The sequence below is a fragment of the Dermochelys coriacea genome, chromosome 5 (genome assembly GCF_009764565.3).
Source record: "Dermochelys coriacea isolate rDerCor1 chromosome 5, rDerCor1.pri.v4, whole genome shotgun sequence".
In the NCBI taxonomy this organism is placed as follows: Eukaryota; Metazoa; Chordata; order Testudines; family Dermochelyidae; genus Dermochelys; species Dermochelys coriacea.
In genome coordinates this window covers 20,486,216-20,508,688 of record NC_050072.1, presented here as the reverse complement: position 1 = coordinate 20,508,688, position 22,473 = coordinate 20,486,216, and the positions used below count along the sequence as shown (strand labels likewise).

Here is a 22,473-nt window from a genome sequence, read left to right as displayed (position 1 = left end):
AAACAAGTCCAGCCCAAGTCTTCTCTTCAGGCTTTACCCCTAAAGTTCCTCCTTGAGAGTTACTTAGCTACCCTCTAGAGTCCCTCTGCCTCAGACTCAAGATATCTCTGTCAGGTGAACCTAGTTTTGAAGCTTGCTTTCTCCCTTTTTATTCCATCCAGCTGGAGGGTCTCTTCAGCCTGAAATCCTGGCAAGGGTGGCCAGCTTCAGCCCAGCAAGATCAAATCAGGAAGAGGTTGAGGAGTTGTATGGGCTTTGTGTACCCCACTATAGATATTTAAAACTAATTATTCTTTCAAAAGTTCAAATAATAAAAAGCAAAATATAGTTGAAAAGGTTTAAATTTAAATAATGGGGGGAGGGGAATCTAACACCACACAAGGTCAATGCTCATGACTAAATATGGGACATGTATCAAGAACACATGTAACCTTGCTATTATCCTCACTACAGTTTAATAAAACTTATACAACCATTTGTTTGGGATATATGTTTTATTTTATTTGCCCTCAAATGACTGTTTAAAACATCCCATTTCAAAATATTCACCACTAACTGGCAAACAAACCAAGTTAGAAAAATAGCTCTCTAAACAGATTTCTCTTGTTGATAATCATTTTAAAATCAAAATATGAAATCAAAATCAGAATTCTAAAATATACAAATGCTTCCAGCTTATGCAATAATTTAAACCTGAAACTTAAAGAGCAAAAACTGATCATATATTGGCACTAAATTCCTTTGTTTTTTCCTTAAATGGCTAGGTTATTTGCCTTTTATTTTTTTGGCGGGGGGTAGTGGGGGGAGGCTCCATAGACTAGACTAATGTATAAACTCATCCTGCAGCACTGATAATGTAACATCTGTACAATTTACTTAAACTTCACTCTAGTATTCACTGAAAGCTCCAGTTAGCATGGTTGTCATTACACACATTTATTTATTACTCACATTGATAAATAGTCCATTATCATACTATCTGGATAATATTTACATAAACTATAAATTTTGTGTTTCTAAATGCATACACAAATGCATGCAATTGATCAACTTGTGCCTTACTAATGGTTAATGAAATGATTTTAATGAGCAACTATAAATAGTTTTATTTTATTTACTGAACATATGTAAACATAGAAAAAAGAGTTGTTAAAATGTTTTAAATATTTACTCTGTCTATTACCTGTATTTGTAGACAAAGCAAATCCATTAACGTGTTCTTGTGTTAGACTTCATTAAAATCTTTCTCCCTTATTAGTTTCAGCAATGAGATTATTCAGCTCCACATATATCCCCTCACTCTTCTTCTGTAAGCCTCATATATATATTTTAACACTATTATTTCCTGGTTTCCCACAATGCACCATTATAAAATCAAACTTCAGCCACATCATAATGGAGGAATTTTTCAGGCAAGTCAAACTACTACAACTGACATGAAAAAATATGGATCAATACTGCAACTTTAGCATGCGCACGCACACATGCACGCACGCACGCACACGCACACAAAAATGGTAAGACTTCTTTATATTGAACAATGATCATACGGTAGGCCCTGGCCCAACTCCAACATTACCAATTATTGAAAGGGACACAGCTGATACAATATATTTGGATTTTAGTATTAATAATCTGGATTTCGTATTGTTTCACAAAATCTTATTTAAAAAAAATTTAAATCAACTTGGAAAAGAGCATGGTAAACCATAAACAAATAGGGATAAATACCAGTATCAAATTGGGGATCAATATCTAGAGGATTAGCAGAGGGATCAGTGTTGGCTTGGTATTATTAAGCATCTTTATTAACCATCTTAGAGGGAAAGTAAACGGTATAAATCCCAAAACCTGATCCCAGTAAGCTAGTTCCAGTGGGACTGATGGATTATTAGAGCAGAGCATGCTTGAATTAGGGCAGTAGTGACTATCTCATGGCCCTAAAGGCTCTAAAATATGTCTAATGAGGGTAACTAAGTTAAGAAGAAAATGCATATTTGATTATAATTGAAAATATGTTCCTTGAGCTCCACCCTGAAATTTTTGAACTGAAGAGTTTGAAACAGTCCTATCACTAAAGGAAGGAGATATGGGGCTCCACCTCCCCAACTCTCTGCCAATGCTTCCCCTGCAGCACCAGGAACAGCTCTGATGTAAGCCAGCATCAACCCAAACAGCCACTGTCCCATCCCTGCTGCAGTTGCTCAGTACTGCCCCCATTCGCAGCCTGCTGCATCACAGGGGAGGATGGAGAGAATAGCTCTAGCTGCTTCATTGCTTTCTTCCCTGCCAGGCTGTAGGAGGCCCAGAAAGAGCAAAATAAGGAGCACAGCTGGCTCTACATAAGCCTACTAAATAGTTAAACTATTGATTATATAGCCCCTTGACCTTTCTGAAATAATATATTCAGCCCACAGGCTGAACAGGTTAAACACCTCTAGAGAAAGGGATCATTCACACTAAGAGCCAGCGTTATCCAGTAAGGCTGGATGCTGCATGATATAAAAGGAAAAATTAAGCAAGGTGAACTAACTGGTTCCTTTTACACTCCCTGAACCCCGTCACAGTTCATGAGGGGAAGTGTATCCACCAACTGAGGCCAGGTCAGCAGTTGTGAACATAATGGGCGTGCAGCAGAGTTGCCTGTAGAGCACTTGTAGAGCACCGCTTGGACTCTGTAGAGGAGTTTTGTCCCCACAATCTCACTGGGAGGTCTTGTTGCTACCTCCCTCCTCCCTTACTTACATGTCACAAACCAGGGAGGCGGCAAGAGGGGCTTTCAAGAGAATATGCATTCAGCAGACTCATGATCAATTTCACTGGCTCATGTGGTCAGTGGCTTCTTCAGGAGATCAGGTTTGTAAGTTGTTACTTTAAAAAAAAAAAAAAAAAAAAAAGAAGGGGGGTATTTTTTGGTAGGACCATCTAGGATCCCAGGAAAGGCGCTGGATGTTGGGAGGGGCATTCTCAATTTTCAAAGTCATATGATAAGCTTAATTGAGGACAATGGAGTAAAGATGTAGAGAGATACCAGGAAAAACACACCTGAAAAATCAAAACATCAGTGTGTGTGCACGCTTGTGTGTGTGTCTATATAAACATGTACCTCCATCCCAAGATACAGGAGTTTGAAAATTTGCCATATAAAACTAGACTTGCGTCCTACCATAAACAATAGGCATTCATGTGTTTTCCAGTCAAAATCTATAAAGATAGCATCTACATTTTTAAAAAATTGAATGGCACTCTAATAGTTTGACATCAGACGAAATCTTGGGCCATAATGATCTTACTGTATCGAATGCTACTATTTAGATATGCCATTTCATTTTATGTTCTACTATGATTTCTATTGAAACCAATTGTTACTTGTGTTTATTAAATCAAACTGAGAGGAAGTTTAACGTTTGCAGAGCTCCATACTTTTACCACAGCACTCTAAATTTCTCTTAAAACTATCAACGCTTTATGTGTACTCAGACTTCCAAAGGGAGTTAAAACTGTTTTGAAATTAAAAAACACTGTACCACTAAAGATTTTCCCCCTCTCTCCCCCCGGTCCAATAAAGTCCGTGTTGAAAGCCAGAGCATGCCTGATGTGTATGTGTTGCACAAAGAAAATGTGATTGATTTTTCGAAGTACAGTCTATATGAGCACCACAAGCTTAAGACAAATACAATAATTCAAATACTGTATTCTGAAGTAAAAAAATAGCAAAATGTATAAATCAAAAGCACACTGGATTTTGGTGCTCTGAATTTTCGAAGATACATCGTCATCATCAAATGCATCACAGTAGTCAATTACCACACCCATGACGTTAAATATTCTGGATTTAAGTTTGCTAACAAAAACACTGAAGGTAAAACATTCACCACACTATGTGCACATTTCCCAACAGAAAAAAAATATATTATGCCACCCTCCACTACAATTTTTCAGTTATTTTTCTGAACCTCTTTTGCCATATAGTCAGGAAGCTGAAGTCATCAAGAAGATGTCTCTTTGCTAAGATTTCTCTCAAAGAGACCCGCAATCTCTACATAGAAGAGTGGTGAAAGAAATCCCTAATGAGTGAAGAGTGGCAAGAGAAATCCCCAATGATTCTGTCAGCATACATTTTTCATAAAGTGATTATCCCCCAGCAGCCTTTAGCTTCTTAGACTCCTTCTCCCCCCAACCCCCTTCTATAATTGTTTTCCTTGTAGACTAGGCAACAATTATCATTGCTGAAGGACTGAATATGTTCACAAGCTATACATAAACACTAGTTTCACATCAGGGGCTTTTATCACTAATTGCACTATAAAATGTGCTATTAAAACTGAGATAGACAAGACTGTAAAAAAAAAATCACATAATGAGCCATGACCACTTACAAGAAGTGTTTCATAAATGTCACAGTAAAACTTATTTTTCAAAATTTTAGACATAATATATTTCTTCCCTCCCTGCTCTCTTTTCAGATGGGATAAGGAAATAGTTCGGAATTTAAATACGTACTATTATATATAAATTAAAATAGATTAAAAATAGATTCTATTTCTATCAAGTCGATTCTTGGTGTACTCAACTGTTAATACATCTTAACAGACATTCTGATATTTACAAATCAGTTGCAGTGTTGACATCTACTGTGCACTGCAAAGTATTTAATAAAAAGAATAAAACTAAGTTTCAATCTTTATTATAAATATAAATTACACTAGTTACCTTATGAAGAAATTCCATAAATCTCAAAATGCCAATATGGCAGGCAGGGAAAAATATTAGCATATGAAAATCCTGTCACTCAGTTGCAATATTCAAGTGAAAATGAAAGTTATTAAGTTAATTATAAAATACAGGTACTACAAAGAATATTTAAAATGTACAATTGACATGTTTCAGTGTGGCCAATATTTTAAACCTCAAACACATCATCTGAAAAATAAACCGGTTTCTAAACTATATAACAAGTACTCTAAGCATCTGCTTCGTACTTTATATATAACAATCCTACCAAAGCGTAACTCATAGCACACTTTTAAAAGTAGTGGAATTTACCCATATTGTTTTAGAGAAACAACATATTTTAACCTGTCACTTAAGCAGCTGCAGATACAAGGACAGTTAATCAATGTATATTAAAATGAATCTCTAAACTATAAGAGGCACTCAAATTCTTCTTCTAATGAAGTATAAAAAGATTCGAGTTTGGATTCCCATAAACAGATGTCATTTTAATTAATTTGCTTCAAATTTTAAAACAATGTGTATTTTTTCGTCTTTATTTTGGTTTATATTTAATTCTGGATAAATACCCTTTATGTTAGAAGCTACAGAAGGTTCTAATCAACTTCAATTCATTTTAATAGCCTCAAAGGACATCTGTTTTTTGGGCCTGACCTAAAGCCAACTGAATTCAGTGAGAGTCTTTCCATTAACTTTAAAGGCTGCTGGATCGGGCTCTTTGAGATTAAAATGATTAAGATTTTCTACATAGGTTCAGTTATGGCAAACAAAACAAACACGTTCCAGCTATTGCATTAAAAACAAACAAAAACCTTACTTTGTCAGATGCTTCAGAAGCCAGAAGATTTGTAGCAAGAGTCTGTAGTTTCTGATGGGCCACATTTTTTAGAGCAGCAAGGCTACGTCTAGTCATAGCCTGTTTTAGATTGACAGCTGGGTGGCTAAGGGAATCTACTGCAGCTGGAACTGCCTCATCACAAGCATTCAAGATCTCAACTGCCGTTATCCCCATCACACAACGATCCAGTGCACCTTGAAATAGAAGGTGAATAATTAAATGCATTATTTTAGTACAGGCAATTCAAAAATGTCAAAAGCGTATGTTAAGCAGTCACCTATTCTGAAGTATTTTCTGTAATGCCTAAGATGACCTGTTATTATTTATATTACTAACATGCCTAGGAGCCCTAGCCATGTAGCAGGACCCTAGTGTGTGAGGAGCCGCACAAGAACATGGTCCCTGCCTCCAACGAGCTTACAAGCTAAGTATAAAACAAGAGACAACAAATGGCTATAGAAAGATGAGTGAGTATACCACGAGGCCATTAGTCAACACACTTGGCAGTGGTATCGCAATAGTAACCTAATGACTTTTGTGACTAATATTCCTAATGTGGTAGGATTTTCCTAAATTTCCTTGCAATTATAGGATGTAAAAATCACAAACGCTACACTTGATTTTTATCATAGGCAAAGTCAGTAGCAACACTTACAGTTGCCTAACACTTTCCATTACCAGCCTGTTTCCAGTTACTTATAACTTTGTGAGACTTTATTTGTTGTGGTTAAGTTTTCCATGCTTTCTCTCAGACTAGATTTTTTAGTTTAAGCAAAAACATCTCAGCCATTTCTGAGAAAGAGGTTAGTGAAAAAAACAAATGAACAAACTTCTGCTAGTGTTCAAAGAAATTGATGAAAAATGTTGTTAAGAGCTCTAGTGCTTTCATGCTTTGAGGCAGGAACTTGAAATATGACAGGCTGATAATCTTTCCTTTGCCCCAGTGCTAAATTATAAAAAACTCTGAACACTGCCATTTGCACGTACACAGTAGACCTTTTAAGAGGCTTGCTGCTAAAGTCTCTGATCATTCCATCTACACTGAGCATGCTCCACAGCCTCATAAAGCTCTGGCTCCAGACGGGGCACAGCAGCAGCAGCAGCCACCGCCACCATCTCACTATTTTATGGGCAGTGGTGCTGGCCTGGAAGCAAGGAAACCAGAAGTTCTAATCTCAGCGACTCCACTTACCAGTATTAATAATTCTGTGCATTTCACTGAATTTATTACTGACAAGTCCTCAACACTAACTTGGGAAGCAGGCAAGTATTCCACAAAATTTTGCAGATCAGATAATAGAGAGTGCACTAGGTCCATTCTGGCAATAGATGTCTGAGTCTACTATGTTAGAGACAAGTCTCATTCATTCTAAAAAGCAGTGCAGCTGTGAATGTATGAATAAGACACAGGTTCTCATTCTGTGGGTTGCCCCTCCCCACAGGGGTGTAGGAGTTTCCAATAGATTTTAGGAGCCCTTCAACAGGTTTTGAACCCAGGACCTTTCAATCCACAGCACAAGCTCTACCATTTGACATAAAGGAGTACTAATAGCAGGAGTAGTGTGTTATCCTCTGTGTAGGCTAACCACTAGAAGGAAGCACAACACATGCTGGCCAGTGGCTTACACATATATTTGCTAGATCACAGTGGAATGTTGGATGCCTGGATTGTTAGGTTGTACTCCCAACTCTGGAGATCAGTAGTATCTAATTATTACTTGATAATATAGCTGTGTACACAGATTTGGCACATTCATTTTAAAAAACAAAGTTAAGTGCTCAAAAGTTAATAAGTGCCAGAATCTAGGTTGCTTGAGCAACACTAATTCAGCCCCTTGTGAGTATGCATGATGATAAAGTCTGGCAGAGCTGGGAATAGAACCCAGCTCTCTTGGGTTACAATCTAGTGTCTCACGAGGGTCTGAATTAGGCTGACCAGACAGCAAGTGTGAAAAATTGGGACGGGGTGGGGGGCTAATAGGAGCCTATATAAGAAAAAGTCCCAAATATTGGGACTGTCCCTATAAAATCGAGACACCAGGTCACCCTAGTCTGAATTAATGTTTCCCAAGCAACTTTAATTCTGGCATTTCCTAACTTTTGAGCACTTGTGTTTGAAATTTTTACTTTCATTAAACAGGATGTAATTTTATATATGTGCATATAGGCACGTCCACGGGCACACCCTCAGTGCAAAACTATACTTCAAGATGGTTCAATAGGAGATGCTGGGTACTCAGAGCTTTTGAAAAAAATATGTCACTTTATCTACATCTCTAGCTTTAGCCATCCATTTTTGAATATGTTGGCCACTATGCCTTCTCTAGAAAGTTGCTGGTACTTGCATTCTTTCTGGGCCAGTACCATAGTGAGATGCTGCTATACAAGTAGCAAACGACTTCATATTTGAAGTTTTTAAAGCCAATGTTTTTTAAAGAATATAAAAAACATAACTGAATATGCCCTTTATGCCACGACTTCTCCTCAAAAGAGAATAATGTACCTACCAGCAGCCTGTCAAAGTACAAAGGTAAATGTCTTTAACTACAGTGTGGGACTAGATTAAACGTGACTTCAAAACTGGAACTCTGAAATATTTATTAGGACCAATAGTACATTTCATTTTTTTAAAGACATTTAAGATGTTCTTTGAAGTCCTTTTCAGATTTGACATTACGAAGAGTCCCAATTTATAGGAAAAAATGTTTCCAGTTCTTTTTCCCAGTACCTTCCTAGCGATACATTCAAGCTGATCTCAGAGGACATTAAATTTCACCCAGTTACTCCTGTACTGAACTTGGAATATTGGAACAATGGGTGCTGGGATATTTGCACAGTAGGATATTGTTTATGACAGAAATGGTTGACCAGTATATGATCTGGTAGATGACTGATCTTTTAGCCACTTTCTTCCTGTCTTTTGACAGTGGCCAATGCCAGGTGCTCCAGAGGGAATGAACAGAACAGGTATTCATCAAGTGATCCATCCTGTCACCCATTCCCAGCTTCTGGTAAACAGAAGCTAGGGACTCTTCACAGAGCATGGTTTTGCATCCCTGCCCATCCTGGCTAATAGCTATTGACTAGTAAGTTGGGACTATGAGTGATTGTGAGGTTGCACTCTATACGATTTAATAAAAATATGCTAATGAGTGTGAATATAATGTAACTGGAATATGCTTCATGAAAAAGATCTCTTGTAAGGTATCATTACAAAGCTTATAATCTACTGAGTGTGATCATCCTATTTGTACAACTGTATCGCTCTTGTATCAAACTAGAAATATGAACTATAACTCTGAGATCCTATTGTAGTTATGCAAAGTGTGGGCCATTAATGGTGGTTTGGAATCTTGATGGCTCCCATCAACCAGGATGGCTGCAGATGGCTCTGTTTTACTTGCAAGTCTTCCTGTATACATGTGTGCTGGCAAGTGGGTAATGAAGTCTTACAGTGACATGTGACCATGTCATCTGAACTGGAATCCATCTTTAACCTGGTGCTTTTCCATTGAGAAGGAGGGGGTGTGAACCCAGAGAGGGACAAAGGATTCCCGCCTTATGCAAAAGATATATAAGTGGGTGGAACAGACAAAGAGGGGAGCCATCATGAGAAATCCCCTAGCTTCCACCTGACCTGGAACAAGGGCTGTACCAGGGGAAAGGATTGTGCCCAGACTAGGAAGGAGTCCAGTCCATGAAAGAATCTTATTGAAACATCTCTAAGGGTGAAATTTTACCTGTATTCAGTTTTATTACTGAACTAGACTAGACCGGCATGATTTATTTTATTTTGCTTGGAATTCGCTTTGTTCTGTCTATTACTACTTGGAACTACTTAAATCCTACTTTCTGTATTTAATAAAATCACTTTTTACTTATTAATTAACCCAGAGTATGTATTAATACCTGGGGGGGGGGCAAACAGCTGTGCATATCTCTATATCAGTGTTATAGAGGAAAAACAATTTATGATTTTGCCCTGTATACGCTTTATACAGAGTAAAATGGATTTATATGGGGTTTGGACCCCATTGGGCATCTGAGTGTTAAGGACAGGAACACTTCATAAGTTGCTTTCAATTAAGCCTATAGCTGTTAGGGGATGTGGTTCAGACTGGGTCTGGGTTTGCAGCAGGCTAGCAGGTCTGGCTCAAAATCAGGCAGGGCACTAAAATCCTAAGCTGACAGGGCAGGAAAGCAGGAGCAGAAGTAGTCTTGGCACATCAGGTGGCAATCCCCAGGGGGTTTCTGTGATCCAGCCCGTCATGGTGATTATTAAAATTTTTGTTATTTTGCAAAGATGGAAATGTTATGGTATCCTTGCCAAATTCCAATTTGGACAATTACATACCTACAATAAGATCACTTAAAAAATTGCTTGCAACCTGGGTATTTTTTTTAAAAAAAATCATGCTCCAGTTCTAGATAAGATGCTTTGATAACTTATCTTAAAGTAAAAAAACCCAGCCTATTTCTCCCTAACTCAATAATCTCAATTAATAGAAATAAGTGCTTTTCATATTAAACCACATCCTACTGTGGAAACACTTTTGATAGCAGGAATATTATATGTATCAGTTCAGTTAATGATGTTTGAGAAGCTTATTAATGTCTTACGTAACCCCTGTTACACCAGGATTTAAACTGTGGGTGAGAGCCCGGGCACTGAAATGGTTATGAAGGATTGAAGCAAAACAAGAAGCCACGACCTCTCCTACACCAGGGTGGCCAGAGGCCAGCACAACCACAAAAGTGAGTGGAAGTTGCCAGGAAAAGCCATGAGCATAGTAGCCAGACAACTGTGCTTATTCACTACCTCCTTGCAGAAACCCCCTCACATGGAGCTCATTTGTACCCCCTCACAGTATGATTTTAAACTGCTTCTTTCCCTACTGGAAACACAGATGGAGGCCAGGGCAGTACAAACTTTGTCTCCATCTTAGTAAGCAAAGCTTTGCTGGTACACAAAAGCATAATTCACATTCTTACACTGAACTGTATGTGAAATGATCAACATAACCCAATAGATGATGTTATTTTCTACTTCAGACTGTGAAGCAATGATAAATAGAAGGCACAGCTGCAGGACTTCCTCCTGCTTCTACCTGGTATCGTGTATTGAGAGAAAAGCAACACAGCAACAAAACTTGGCTACATCATCAGATATGAAGAAAGATCTTCCTTGAAGAGAAGTTCACAGACTGTCAAAGACGAAAAATACCTTGCACAATTTGCTACATTCATCTGCTACGTTGGATGAATCTGGTTCCACACAGACATTTTCACCTTAATGCCCTGTCCTCTTATTGCTCCAATTATATTTCATAAGACCTCATGATGTGCGTTCCTTCCCCCCTTCTAGTACATTTCATATTTTTCCCTGCAATTCAGAAACCACCTCTTCTTTCCCCATCAGGGGAAAATATCTGTTACTGTAATGTTTCCCCCACACCAAAAACAATGTGATGAATCAGGTCATCCAGGCTAACTGTCCATCTGAAGTTTCAGAGTAGCAGCCGTGTTAGTCTGTATTCGCAAAAAGAAAAGGAGTACTTGTGGCACCTTAGAGACTAACAAATTTATTAGAGCATAAGCTTTCGTGAGCTACAGCTCACTTCATCGGATGCATTTGGTGGAAAAAAACAGAGGAGAGATTTATATACACACACACAGAGAACATGAAACAATGGGTTTATCATACACACTGTAAGGAGAGTGATCACTTAAGATAAGCCATCACCAACAGCAGGGGGGGGGAAGGAGGAAAACCTTTCATGGTGACAAGCAGGTAGGCTAATTCCAGCAGTTAACAAGAATATCAGAGGAACAGTGGGGGGTGGGGTGGGAGGGAGAAATACCATGGGGAAATAGTTTTACTTTGTGTAATGACTCATCCATTCCCAGTCTCTATTCAAGCCTAAGTTAATTGTATCCAGTTTGCAAATTAATTCCAATTCAGCAGTCTCTCGTTGGAGTCTGTTTTTGAAGCTTTTTTGTTGAAATATAGCCACTCTTAGGTCTGTGATCGAGTGACCAGAGAGATTGAAGTGTTCTCCAACTGGTTTTTGAATGTTATAATTCTTGACGTCTGATTTGTGTCCATTCATTCTTTTACGTAGAGACTGTCCAGTTTGGCCAATGTACATGGCAGAGGGGCATTGCTGGCACATGATGGCATATATCACATTGGTAGATGCGCAGGTGAACGAGCCTCTGATAGTGTGGCTGATGTGATTAGGCCCTATGATGGTATCCTACAACTACAGTACCCACCTGCTGAAGTGAAGAAACAGATTGACAGAGCCAGAAGAGTACCCAGAAGTCACCTACTACAGGACAGGCCCAACAAAGAAAACAACAGAACACCACTAGCCATCACCTTCAGCCCCCAACTAAAACCCCTCCAACGCATCATCAAGGATCTACAACCTATCCTGAAGGACGAGCCATCGCTCTCTCAGATCTTGGGAGACAGACCAGTCCTTGCTTACAGACAGCCCCCCAATCTGAAGCAAATACTCACCAGCAACCACACACCACACAACAGAACCACTAACCCAGGAACCTATCCTTGCAACAAAGCCCGTTGCCAACTCTGTCCACATATCTATTCAGGGGATACCATCATAGGGCCTAATCACATCAGCCACACTATCAGAGGCTCGTTCACCTGCGCATCTACCAATGTGATATATGCCATCATGTGCCAGCAATGCCCCTCTGCCATGTACATTGGCCAAACTGGACAGTCTCTACGTAAAAGAATGAATGGACACAAATCAGACGTCAAGAATTATAACATTCAAAAACCAGTTGGAGAACACTTCAATCTCTCTGGTCACTCGATCACAGACCTAAGAGTGGCTATACTTCAACAAAAAAGCTTCAAAAACAGACTCCAACGAGAGACTGCTGAATTGGAATTAATTTGCAAACTGGATACAATTAACTTAGGCTTGAATAGAGACTGGGAATGGATGAGTCATTACACAAAGTAAAACTATTTCCCCATGGTATTTCTCCCTCCCAATCCCACCCCCCACTGTTCCTCTGATATTCTTGTTAACTGCTGGAATTAGCCTACCTGCTTGTCACCATGAAAGGTTTTCCTCCTTCCCCCCCCTGCTGTTGGTGATGGCTTATCTTAAGTGATCACTCTCCTTACAGTGTGTATGATAAACCCATTGTTTCATGTTCTCTGTGTGTGTGTATATAAATCTCTCCTCTCTTTTTTCCACCAAATGCATCCGATGAAGTGAGCTGTAGCTCACGAAAGCTTATGCTCTAATAAATTTGTTAGTCTCTAAGGTGCCACAAGTACTCCTTTTCTTTTTGTCCATCTGAAGATGTGCGTATTACTGATTCACTACAGTGGTAGGTTTAATGAGAACTTTCCACAGATGAACATCGCAAACGTATTTTGATTTATTTCCTTTCTATGTCTGTAACAGCTTAGAATATATAATTTTCTACATCATATCTATCACTTTTATACACTGTTGTTTGTTCTGCTATTTAAAACTCATTCTCATCCTCTTAAATGCTTCCAATTGAATTCAAAGGTCTAATTTTGAGTATTATCCATCTTTTACTTACTTACTTAGAACAAAAAGAAAAGAAGTACTTGTGGTACCTTAGAAACTAACAAATTATTTGAGCATAAGCTTTCGTGAGCTACAGCTCACTTCACTGGATGCATTCAGTGAAAAATACAGTGGGGAGATTTATATACACAGAGAACATGAAACAATGGGCGTTACCATACACACTGTAATGAGAGCAATCAGGTAAGGCGAGCTACTGCCAGCAGGAGAGCGGAGGGAAAAAACCTTTTGTAGAGATAATCAAGATGGACCATTTCCAGCAGTTGACAAGAACATCTGAGGAACAGTAGGGGGTGGCGTGGGGGGGGAGAAATAACATGGTGAAATAGTTTTACTTTGTGTAATGACCCATCAACTCCCAGTCTTTATTCAAGCCTAATGTAATGGTGTCCAGTTTGCAAATTAATTCCAATTCAGCAGTCTCTCGTTGGAGTCTGTTTTTGAAGTTTTGTTGTTGAAGAATTGCCACTTTTAGGCCTGTAATCAAGTGACCAAAGAAGTGTTCTCTGACTGGTTTTTGAATGTTATAATTCTTGACATCTGATTTGTGTCCATTTATTCTTTTACATACAGACTGTCCAGTTTGGCCAATGTATATGGCAGAGGGGCATTGCTGGCACATGATGGCATATATCACATTGGTAGATGCGCAGGTGAACGAGCCTCTGATAGTGTGGCTGATGTGATTAGGCCCTATGATAGTGTCCCCTGAATAGATATGTGGACAGAGTTGGCAACGGCCTTTGTTGCAAGGATAGGTTCCTGGGTTAGTGGTTCTGTTGTGTGGTGTGTGGTTGCTGGTGAGTATTTGCTTCAGGTTGGGGGGCTGTCTGTAAGCAAGGACTGGCCTGTCTCACAAGATCTCTGAGAGTGATGGGTCATCCTTCAGGATAGGTTGTAGATCCTTGATGATGCATTGGAGAGGTTTTAATTGGGGGCTGAAGGTGATGGCTAGTGGCGTTCTGTTATTTTCTTTGTTGGGCCTGTCCTGTAGTAGGTGACTTCTGGGTACTCTTCTGGCTCTGTCAATCTGTTTCTTCACTTCAGCAGTGGGTACTGTAGTTGTAAGAATGCATGATAGAGATCTTGTAGGCGTTTGTCTCTGTCTGAGGGGTTGGAGCAAATGTGGTTATATCATAGAGCTTGGCTGTAGACAATGGGTCATGTGGTGTGGTCTGGACGAAAGCTGGAGGCATGTAGGTAAGTATAGTGGTCGGTAGGTTTCCAGTATAGGGTGGTGTTTATGTGACCATCGCTTATTAGCACCGTAGTGTCCAGGAAGTAGATCCCTTGTGTGGACAGGTCCAGGCTGAGGTTGATGGTGGGATGGAAATTGTTGAAATCATGGTGGAATTCCTCAAGGGCTTCTTTTCCATGGGTCCAGATGATGAAGATGTCATCAATGTAGCGCAAGTAGAGTAGGGGCATTAGGGGACGAGAGCTGAGGAAGCGTTGTTCTAAGTCAGCCATAAAAATATTGGCATACTGTGGAGCCATGCGGGTACCCATAGCAGTACCGCTGATTTGAAGGTCTACATTGTCCCCAAATGTGAAAGAGTTATGGGTGAGGACAAAGTCACAAAGTTCAGCCACCAGGTTAGTCGTGACATTATCGGGGATACTGTTCCTGACGGCTTGTAGTCCATCTTTGTGTGGAATGTTGGTGTAAAGGGCTTCTACATCCATAGTGGCCAGGACAGTGTTTTCAGGAAGATCACCGATGGATTGTAGTTTCCTCAGAAAGTAAGTGGTGTCTCGAAGATAGCTGGGAGTGCTGGTAACGTAGGGCCTGAGGAGGGAGTCTACATAGCCAGACAATCCTGCTGTCTGGGTGCCTATGCCTGAGATGATGGGGCGTCCAGGATTTCCAGGTTTATGGAGCTTGGGTAGCAGATAGAATACCCCAGGTCGGGGTTCCAGGGATGTGTCTATGCGGGATTTGTTCTTGTGCTTTTTCAGGGAGTTTCTTGAGCAAATGCTGTAGTTTCTTTTGGTAACCCTCAGTGGGATCAGAGGGTAATGGCTTGTAGAAAGTGGTGTTGGAGAGCTGCCTAGTAGGCTCTTGTTCATATTCCAACCTATTCATGATGACGACAGCACCTCCTTTTTCAGCCTTTTTGATTATGATGTCAGAGTTGTTTCTGAGGCTGTGGATGGCATTGTGATCTGCACAGCTGAGGTTATGGGGCAAGTGATGCTGCTTTTCCACAATTTCAGCTCGTGCATGTCAGCGGAACCACTCTATGTAGAAGTCCAGTCTGCTGTTTCGACTTTCAGGAGGAGTCCACCCAGAATCCTTCTTTTTGTAGTCTTGGTAGGAAGGTCTCTGTGGGTTAGTATGTTGGTCTGAGGTGTGTTGGAAATATTCCTTGAGTCAGCGAGGTCGAAAATAGGATTCTAGGTCACCACAGAACTTTATCATGTTTGTGGGGGAGGAGGGGCAGAAGGAAAGGCCCCAAGATAGGACAGATTCTTCTGCTGGACTAAGAGTATAGTGGGATAGATTAACAATATTGCTGGGTGGGTTAAGGGAACCACGGTTGTGGCCCCTTGTGGCATATAGTAGTTTAGATAGTTTAGTGTCCTTTTTCCTTTGTAGAACATCTTACAGAGCATCTTTCATCATATGATCTTAAGGCACTTTATAAATCAACTACGGCACCCCCGTGAGTAGATAAATATGATTATCCCCCATTTTACAGATAAGGAAACTGAACCACAGGGAGGTTAAGTTACTTGCCTAGGATCGTACAAGTCAATGGCAGATCTGGGAATAAAAGTTCAGATTTCCTGACTCCAAGTCCTGTTGATTTAACCAATAGACCGTGCTTACTCAGCAGTTACTTCAAGTTTAAGGACAAACGCAAACAGTTAGTTACTGAAGTCTCCATCAGTGTGTCCAGCAGTTGTCAGCCCAAGTGCATTAATTAGCTTTTCTAAAGATAAATAAGAAATTAAGTGGGGGGAAAAATAACCACGGCTAACTGTATTTCTCTAAATCTAATCAAGAACTAATTATTGGTTTCAACTACTGGAATGTATGCAAGAGCTTGTGGCACCAAAGAATCCTAGGCATACTCCATATTTAGAGAGCCATATTTCCCAAAGGTAATGTGATAATGTATGTTTGATATCATGCCAATCTGTCTTGCAGATGGAAAGCTAGACAAACCTTTTAGAACATATCCCAAAAAAGTAGAATTTAGCTCCAAAGGAAGGGATATTTTTTTCAGTTTCTTGCACTTGACCTTACCAGTATCCATTTGCCAAACGTACACTGATCCGTCCGAACATCCCACCACCAGGTAATCATCTGAAGGCCTCCACTTTATTACTTGAATAGGGAAAAGGTGACGAGATGCCAGCATAATGCATTTTTTCTCTCGCAAACTCAAAAGTCCTACTGAGTGGTCACTGGCTACTGAGCAGATGCAGTGCTGGACTCTTGCCTGAAAAATAAAACGTGTCTTGATCATAATAAGATTACTTTACATTTCCATATCACTCTTCATCAGAGATCTAAGTAACAAACAAACTTCAGCAATCTGTGAGTTTTGTAATTACTACCATACCCATTTTACAGATAAGACACAGAGAGTGAAATCCTAACCCCATCAAAGTCCATGGCAAAATTCCCATTTGATTTTAATGGGTGCAGGATTTCACCAAGAGAACTTAAGTGATTTGCTAAAGATTGCGCATATTGAAGAGCTGGGAACAGAATTTAGGAAGTCACCTGTTAACCACTTGAACATAATTGCTTATCCAGGCAGGTTGTGAACAGGTGTTAGGGGATAATGAACATCCTGCCTCTCCTATATTGCTTAATGCTACAAGAGTCTCAGTATGGAAGTATCTGAAAATCACTATACAAAACCAGCGATGTTACTTAACTAACATTAATTAAGAGGCTCTGAACTTTTCATACCTTGATATATTATACGTTTTTTTTTTCTTAAAAAGTGATCACTGAAGTTATCTAGCATTTTTCCTTCTTAGAAAAAAATTGAGGTAAGGTTTAAATACTTTTTTTTTTTAAAGTGCATCTCATCCAAGCACTTACTGAAATGTTTTCTGAAAAGCTGCAAAATTAATGCAATGAGAACAAGAAATAAGCATGTCTTGGAACAGTTTTGTAGTCTTTTAAAAACAATTCAGCCATTTGACAAAATAGTTCACCTTCCAAGCAAATAGAGATTATTTATGCTCAAAAGAATCTTGTTTTCATTTTATTATATTATAGCATTAAACATGAGCCAATACAGGGAATGACACTACAGCCCTGATCCAGGAAGGAGCTTTGCAATTATAAATCCAATGCAGCTTCCCACTGACTTCCTTGGGGGTCTGCCTAAAACCATTTGTAAAATCAGAGCCTAAAACCGTATTTTTAGTAAATCTATTAATTCACAACTTTGTTGTAGGAGAGGAAATGATAGGAAGAAGGTATTTGCGCCTCCAACTGATTTCCTATTTTTTAAAAGGTCAAAACACACAACTGACAAAGGGGAATTTCTATCAAACAAGCATATATTATTCCTGACACTTTCAATTTGCAATTAGTAAGTGTTTAGGTGAATTGTCAAAACAAGATTCTCTGTAAAAAAAACCAATCTTATTCTTTATTACCATTGGCTGTGGTTCTTTTAATGTTTGCATAATTGAAAACACAAAAATGTGCCTTTATAACTAATCAATATATCAACATATAGAGACAAGCCATCAGAAATAATCTGAATAGAAAGAAAGACTATAAGCAAGATACTGCTGAACCATTTCATTTTTTTTATTACTTTAAATTCAAGCATCATTGCAAACTACATTTAATATTACATTTAATTTTGGGCAAGTGTTAATTTTTTAAACGGCTATAACTTGAATGGAGTCATAAACATCCAGTAACAATTAAAGTAAATGATACAGAATCTAAGTATTTACATCATTGTGTATTGTTTGCCACAACAGATACAGGCCCTGACTGAGAAAAGCACTTAAGCATGTGCGTAAATTTTTTTTCTGAACAGGGATATATTGAAACACATGCTTCCCGAAATCAAGGCCATAGTACTTTGAGAGACTGGCACATACAATTTTATTCAGATGAAAACAGACAGAAGGAACTTTAGAATATAAAATCAAAACAAATCCAACCGCCTGCAAGCGTACCAAGGTGTATTCTAAGTAGCAACTCTAGAGTAAACTCTTGAGATTAAAATAACATCATGTACCCAAATAAATGTAAAAAGAAAACGATTACTTGTGGCATCTTAGAGACTAACAAATTTGTTAGTTTCTAAGATAATACAAGTACTCCTTTTCTTTTTGTGAATTCAGACTAACATGGCTGCTACTCTGAAACCAAATAAATGTGTTATGGCACATGTAAATTAAGTTATTTTAGTATAATTTGTTGACATAATGTTCATTATTATTATCGTAATGTATGACTAACTTTTCTATATGCATGTAGAGCAATGGTTCCCAAATTTTACACTAAGGTTACCCACAAACTGCATTTTTCCTTCTTTTGCAACCCACCATTATATACATGCAAAGACCACTCCATCAACACAACCCTAATCCCAGCAGAGAGGAGGACTGCAGGGAGGGAGTTTGGAGAGCAAACCTACCCTGAACTCATCCTGCAATGGCAGTTCCTATCCCACAGGGCTGGGCTTGGCTTTCCAGTCAGGTTTCACCTGGCTGCCCTCTGAGTGGTACTGAGACCCTGAGCACCAGGTCACAATGCCCAGAGTGGGGCCCAGCCCCACGGGACAGGAACTACCACTGCAGGGTAACTGTGGGGCAGGCTCGCTCTCCAATTGCATTGGGGCAGGAGAAGTATACGCTTGCCTCTGCCAGGGCTCAGAGATGAGTTAATACAGCCCTAGATGTGACGATCCATCTAGAAACTTCCCACGACCCATTGGTATGTCTGGACTCACTGTTTGGGAAATACTGATCTAAAGAATGGCAGCAGGCATACAACAAATGAATTCTGAATTAGGTTGTAGTCATTTTACAATAGCAGCTGAACCAGTATAAGACCCCAAGCCCCCATAATAATCATTATCTCCAGAACTCCATTCATACAAGATATATCTTCTATTTACCAATGAATACCTAATCCTGGTAGTAAATTACAGCACAGTCTGGTGACTGCTGCATAAACATAATTTAGAATATACAGAATAAGCTAAATTCTTATCCTACCAAAGTATACGTGAGTTTTGATATCAATGGGATCAAGAACTTAGCCTATGAATTCTTTGGTATCTGCAGAGCACAATGCACACTTCAAACTCTATAAAAATCACAACCCTCCTTCTACATCAAAGGGAGTTACATGCCCATACAGGGCACAGATCAGGACCAGTGCTGAACAACAGAGCATCAAAAGCCATCAGAATTATAGTAGGTATGCCATAAAATCTTGTGAGGATCATTCTTTCTGATACCTCTCCAGTTTGAAAGCATACTTACTAGGGCTGTCGATTAATCACAGTTAATGCGCATGATTAACTCAAAAAAATTAATCATGATTAATCGCAGTTTTAATTGCTCTGTTAAATGATAGAATACCAATTGAAACTTATTAAATATTTTTGGATGTTTTTCTACATTTTCAAATATTTTTATTTCAATTACAACACAGAATACAAAGTGTACACTCCTCACTTTATATTTTTTATTACAAATATTTGCACCGTAAAAAACAAAATTATAAACAAAATAGTATTTTTCAGTTCACTTCATACAAGTACAGTAGTGCAATCTCTAACACGAAAACGCAACTTACAAATGTAGATTTTTTTTTGTTACATAACTGTACTCAAAAAACAAACCAATGCAAAACTTTAGAGCCTACAAGTCCACTCAGTCCTACTTTTTGTTCAGCCAATCGCTAAGACAAACAAGTTTGTTTACATTTATGGGATATAATGCTGCCCACTTCTTATTTACAATGTCACCAGAAAGTGAGAACAAACGTTCACATGGGACTTTATAGCCAGCATTGCAAGGTATTTACATGCCAGATATGCTAAACATTCGTATGCCCCTTCATGCTTCGGCCACCATTCCAGAAGACATGCTTCCATGCTGATTACACTTCTTGATGCTTCTGCCATATACTTCATGTTATAGCAGTCTCAGATGATGACTCAGCACATGTTCATTTTAAGAACACTTTCACTGCAGATTTGACAAAATGCAAAGAAGATACCAATGTGAGATTTCTAAAAATAGCTACAGTACTTGATCCAAGGTTTAAGAATCTGAAGTGCCTTCCAAAATCTGAGAGGGACGAGGCAGGGAGCATGCTTTCAGAAGTCTTAAAAGAGCAACACTCAGATGCGGAAACTACAGAACCCGAACCACCAAAAAAGAAAATCAACCTTCTGCTGGTGGCATCTGACTCAGATGATGAAAATAAACATGCATCGGTCCACTCTGCTTTGGATCGTTATCGAGCAGAACCGGTCATTAGCATGGATGCATGTCTTCTGGAATGGTGGATGAAGCATGAAGGGATATATGAATCTTTAGCGCATATGGCATGTAAATATCTTGCGACACGGCTGCAACAGTGCCATGCGAACACCTGTTCTCACTTTCAGGTGACATTTTGAACAGGAAGCAGGCAGCATTATCTCTACAAACAAACAAATTTGTTTGTCTGAGCGATCGGCTGAACAAGAAATAGAATTGAGTGGACTTTTAGGCTCTACGGTTTTACATTGTTTTATTTTTGAACATGCATTTCAGTAGCAATGTACCTATAATTTGTAATGATATTTTGCATCCTGTGAAAGAAGGCATTTTATATATAAGAAAAATTCTTCTTCTTCTTCTTCATGCATTTATGCTGACTCTACATTTATCCAGCTTCCTGTCCAATTATAACCTTCTAAAAGATTTTAATAGAAAGTTCTTTTTCAAAGGAACAAAATCCTGTACCCAGGACCCTCACCCTCTTCATTATTTTTTCTTCTGGAATACAATTTTAAGACCATGGGAAACATCTTCTGTTGCATTAGGCTGGCTTGCTCCTTGGTGCAGCTAAAGTTAGCACATTGGTGAAAGTGTAATTAAACTATGTTTTAAAAATGTCTACATTTAAATAAAAAGCCTACACTAAAAATCATTCATTTAAAATCAGAATCCATGTTTATTACTCTTCTTCATCCATTATATTTTGGTGTAAAAATATAAATAGTTATTTTAAAAAATGAGAGAAAAATAATCCACATATGAAAAATCCACACATTGACAACATCTTAAAGAAACAAACAGTGTTTCATGTCAGACTGTAGATCTCATATAGTTTGATTTAAAAAATAATTGAAAGAAAATTCCTTTTCACTTAGCATGCCATAAGGTGTAATCTGCATACATACCACAATAAATAGTAGTGCTCTGGTCAAAGGTTAAGTGAAGCTTTAATGAACCATGTAAACAGAGATATTATGATTCAGTGATCAGCACATAATGTGGTTAGCTCTCAAATGCTCAACAAAATGGATGTTTGCCAGGCATTCAGCAAATATGCTCATACCCCCTACCCCCTTCACTATTTATATATCCCTTTGGTCTTTAAGCACATCTATTGATGTGCTTTAAACTACCAGCACAACCGAACTGGTCATTCAGTTAGCAGCAATCCTTCCATTTGTGAAATTAGTTTTGTAGAGGATATTACCACCTTTGCTTCAAATCAATATGCTGCATGTATTTTTTTTTCTTAAAAAGGATGCCAATCTTGAACATTTGGTGGGGGGGAAGCGAGTGAAATAGAATTTTTAAGGGTTTTTTTTTTTGTAATTATTACAAAACACAGCAACTCATTTGTCCTGCTTTAGTTAAGGTTGTAAGTAGGCTGTCAATTAATTGCAGTTAACTCATGCGATTAACTCAAAAAAATTAATTGCAATTAAAAAATTTTAATTGCAATTAATCACCATTTTAATCGCACTATTAAACAATACAACACCAATTGAAATTTATTAAATATTTTGGATGTTTTTCTACATTTTTATATTGTATTCTGTGTTGTAATTGAAATCAAAATGTGTATTATTTGTATTATAAATATTTGCTCTGCAAAAATGATAAACAAAAGAAATAGTATTTTTCAATTCATCTCAAACAAATACTGTAGTGCATTCTCTTTGCTGTGAAAGTGCAACTTACAAATGTTGATTTTTTTTTGTTACATAATTGAATTCAGAAACAAAACAATGTTTTGTAGGCTTCAGAGCCTACATTTCCACTCAATCCTACTTCTTGTTCAGC

General features: G+C 38.5%; 1 protein-coding gene across 6 annotated transcripts in view; it reads right to left on the bottom strand.

Annotated features, from left to right (window-relative positions):
* The window catches only part of WDR7 (WD repeat domain 7), a 376,297-nt gene that overhangs the window by 286,034 nt on the left and 67,790 nt on the right, over nucleotides 1-22,473 (bottom strand). For all 6 annotated transcript variants that reach the window (XM_038402296.2, XM_043515275.1, XM_038402295.2 and 3 more), the window contains 2 exons: nucleotides 16,433-16,628; nucleotides 5,552-5,766 (listed from right to left, as the gene is read on the bottom strand). In XM_038402296.2, the coding sequence (XP_038258224.1) occupies nucleotides 5,552-5,766; nucleotides 16,433-16,628 (411 nt within the window). The remainder of the gene's footprint in view (nucleotides 1-5,551; nucleotides 5,767-16,432; nucleotides 16,629-22,473) is intronic.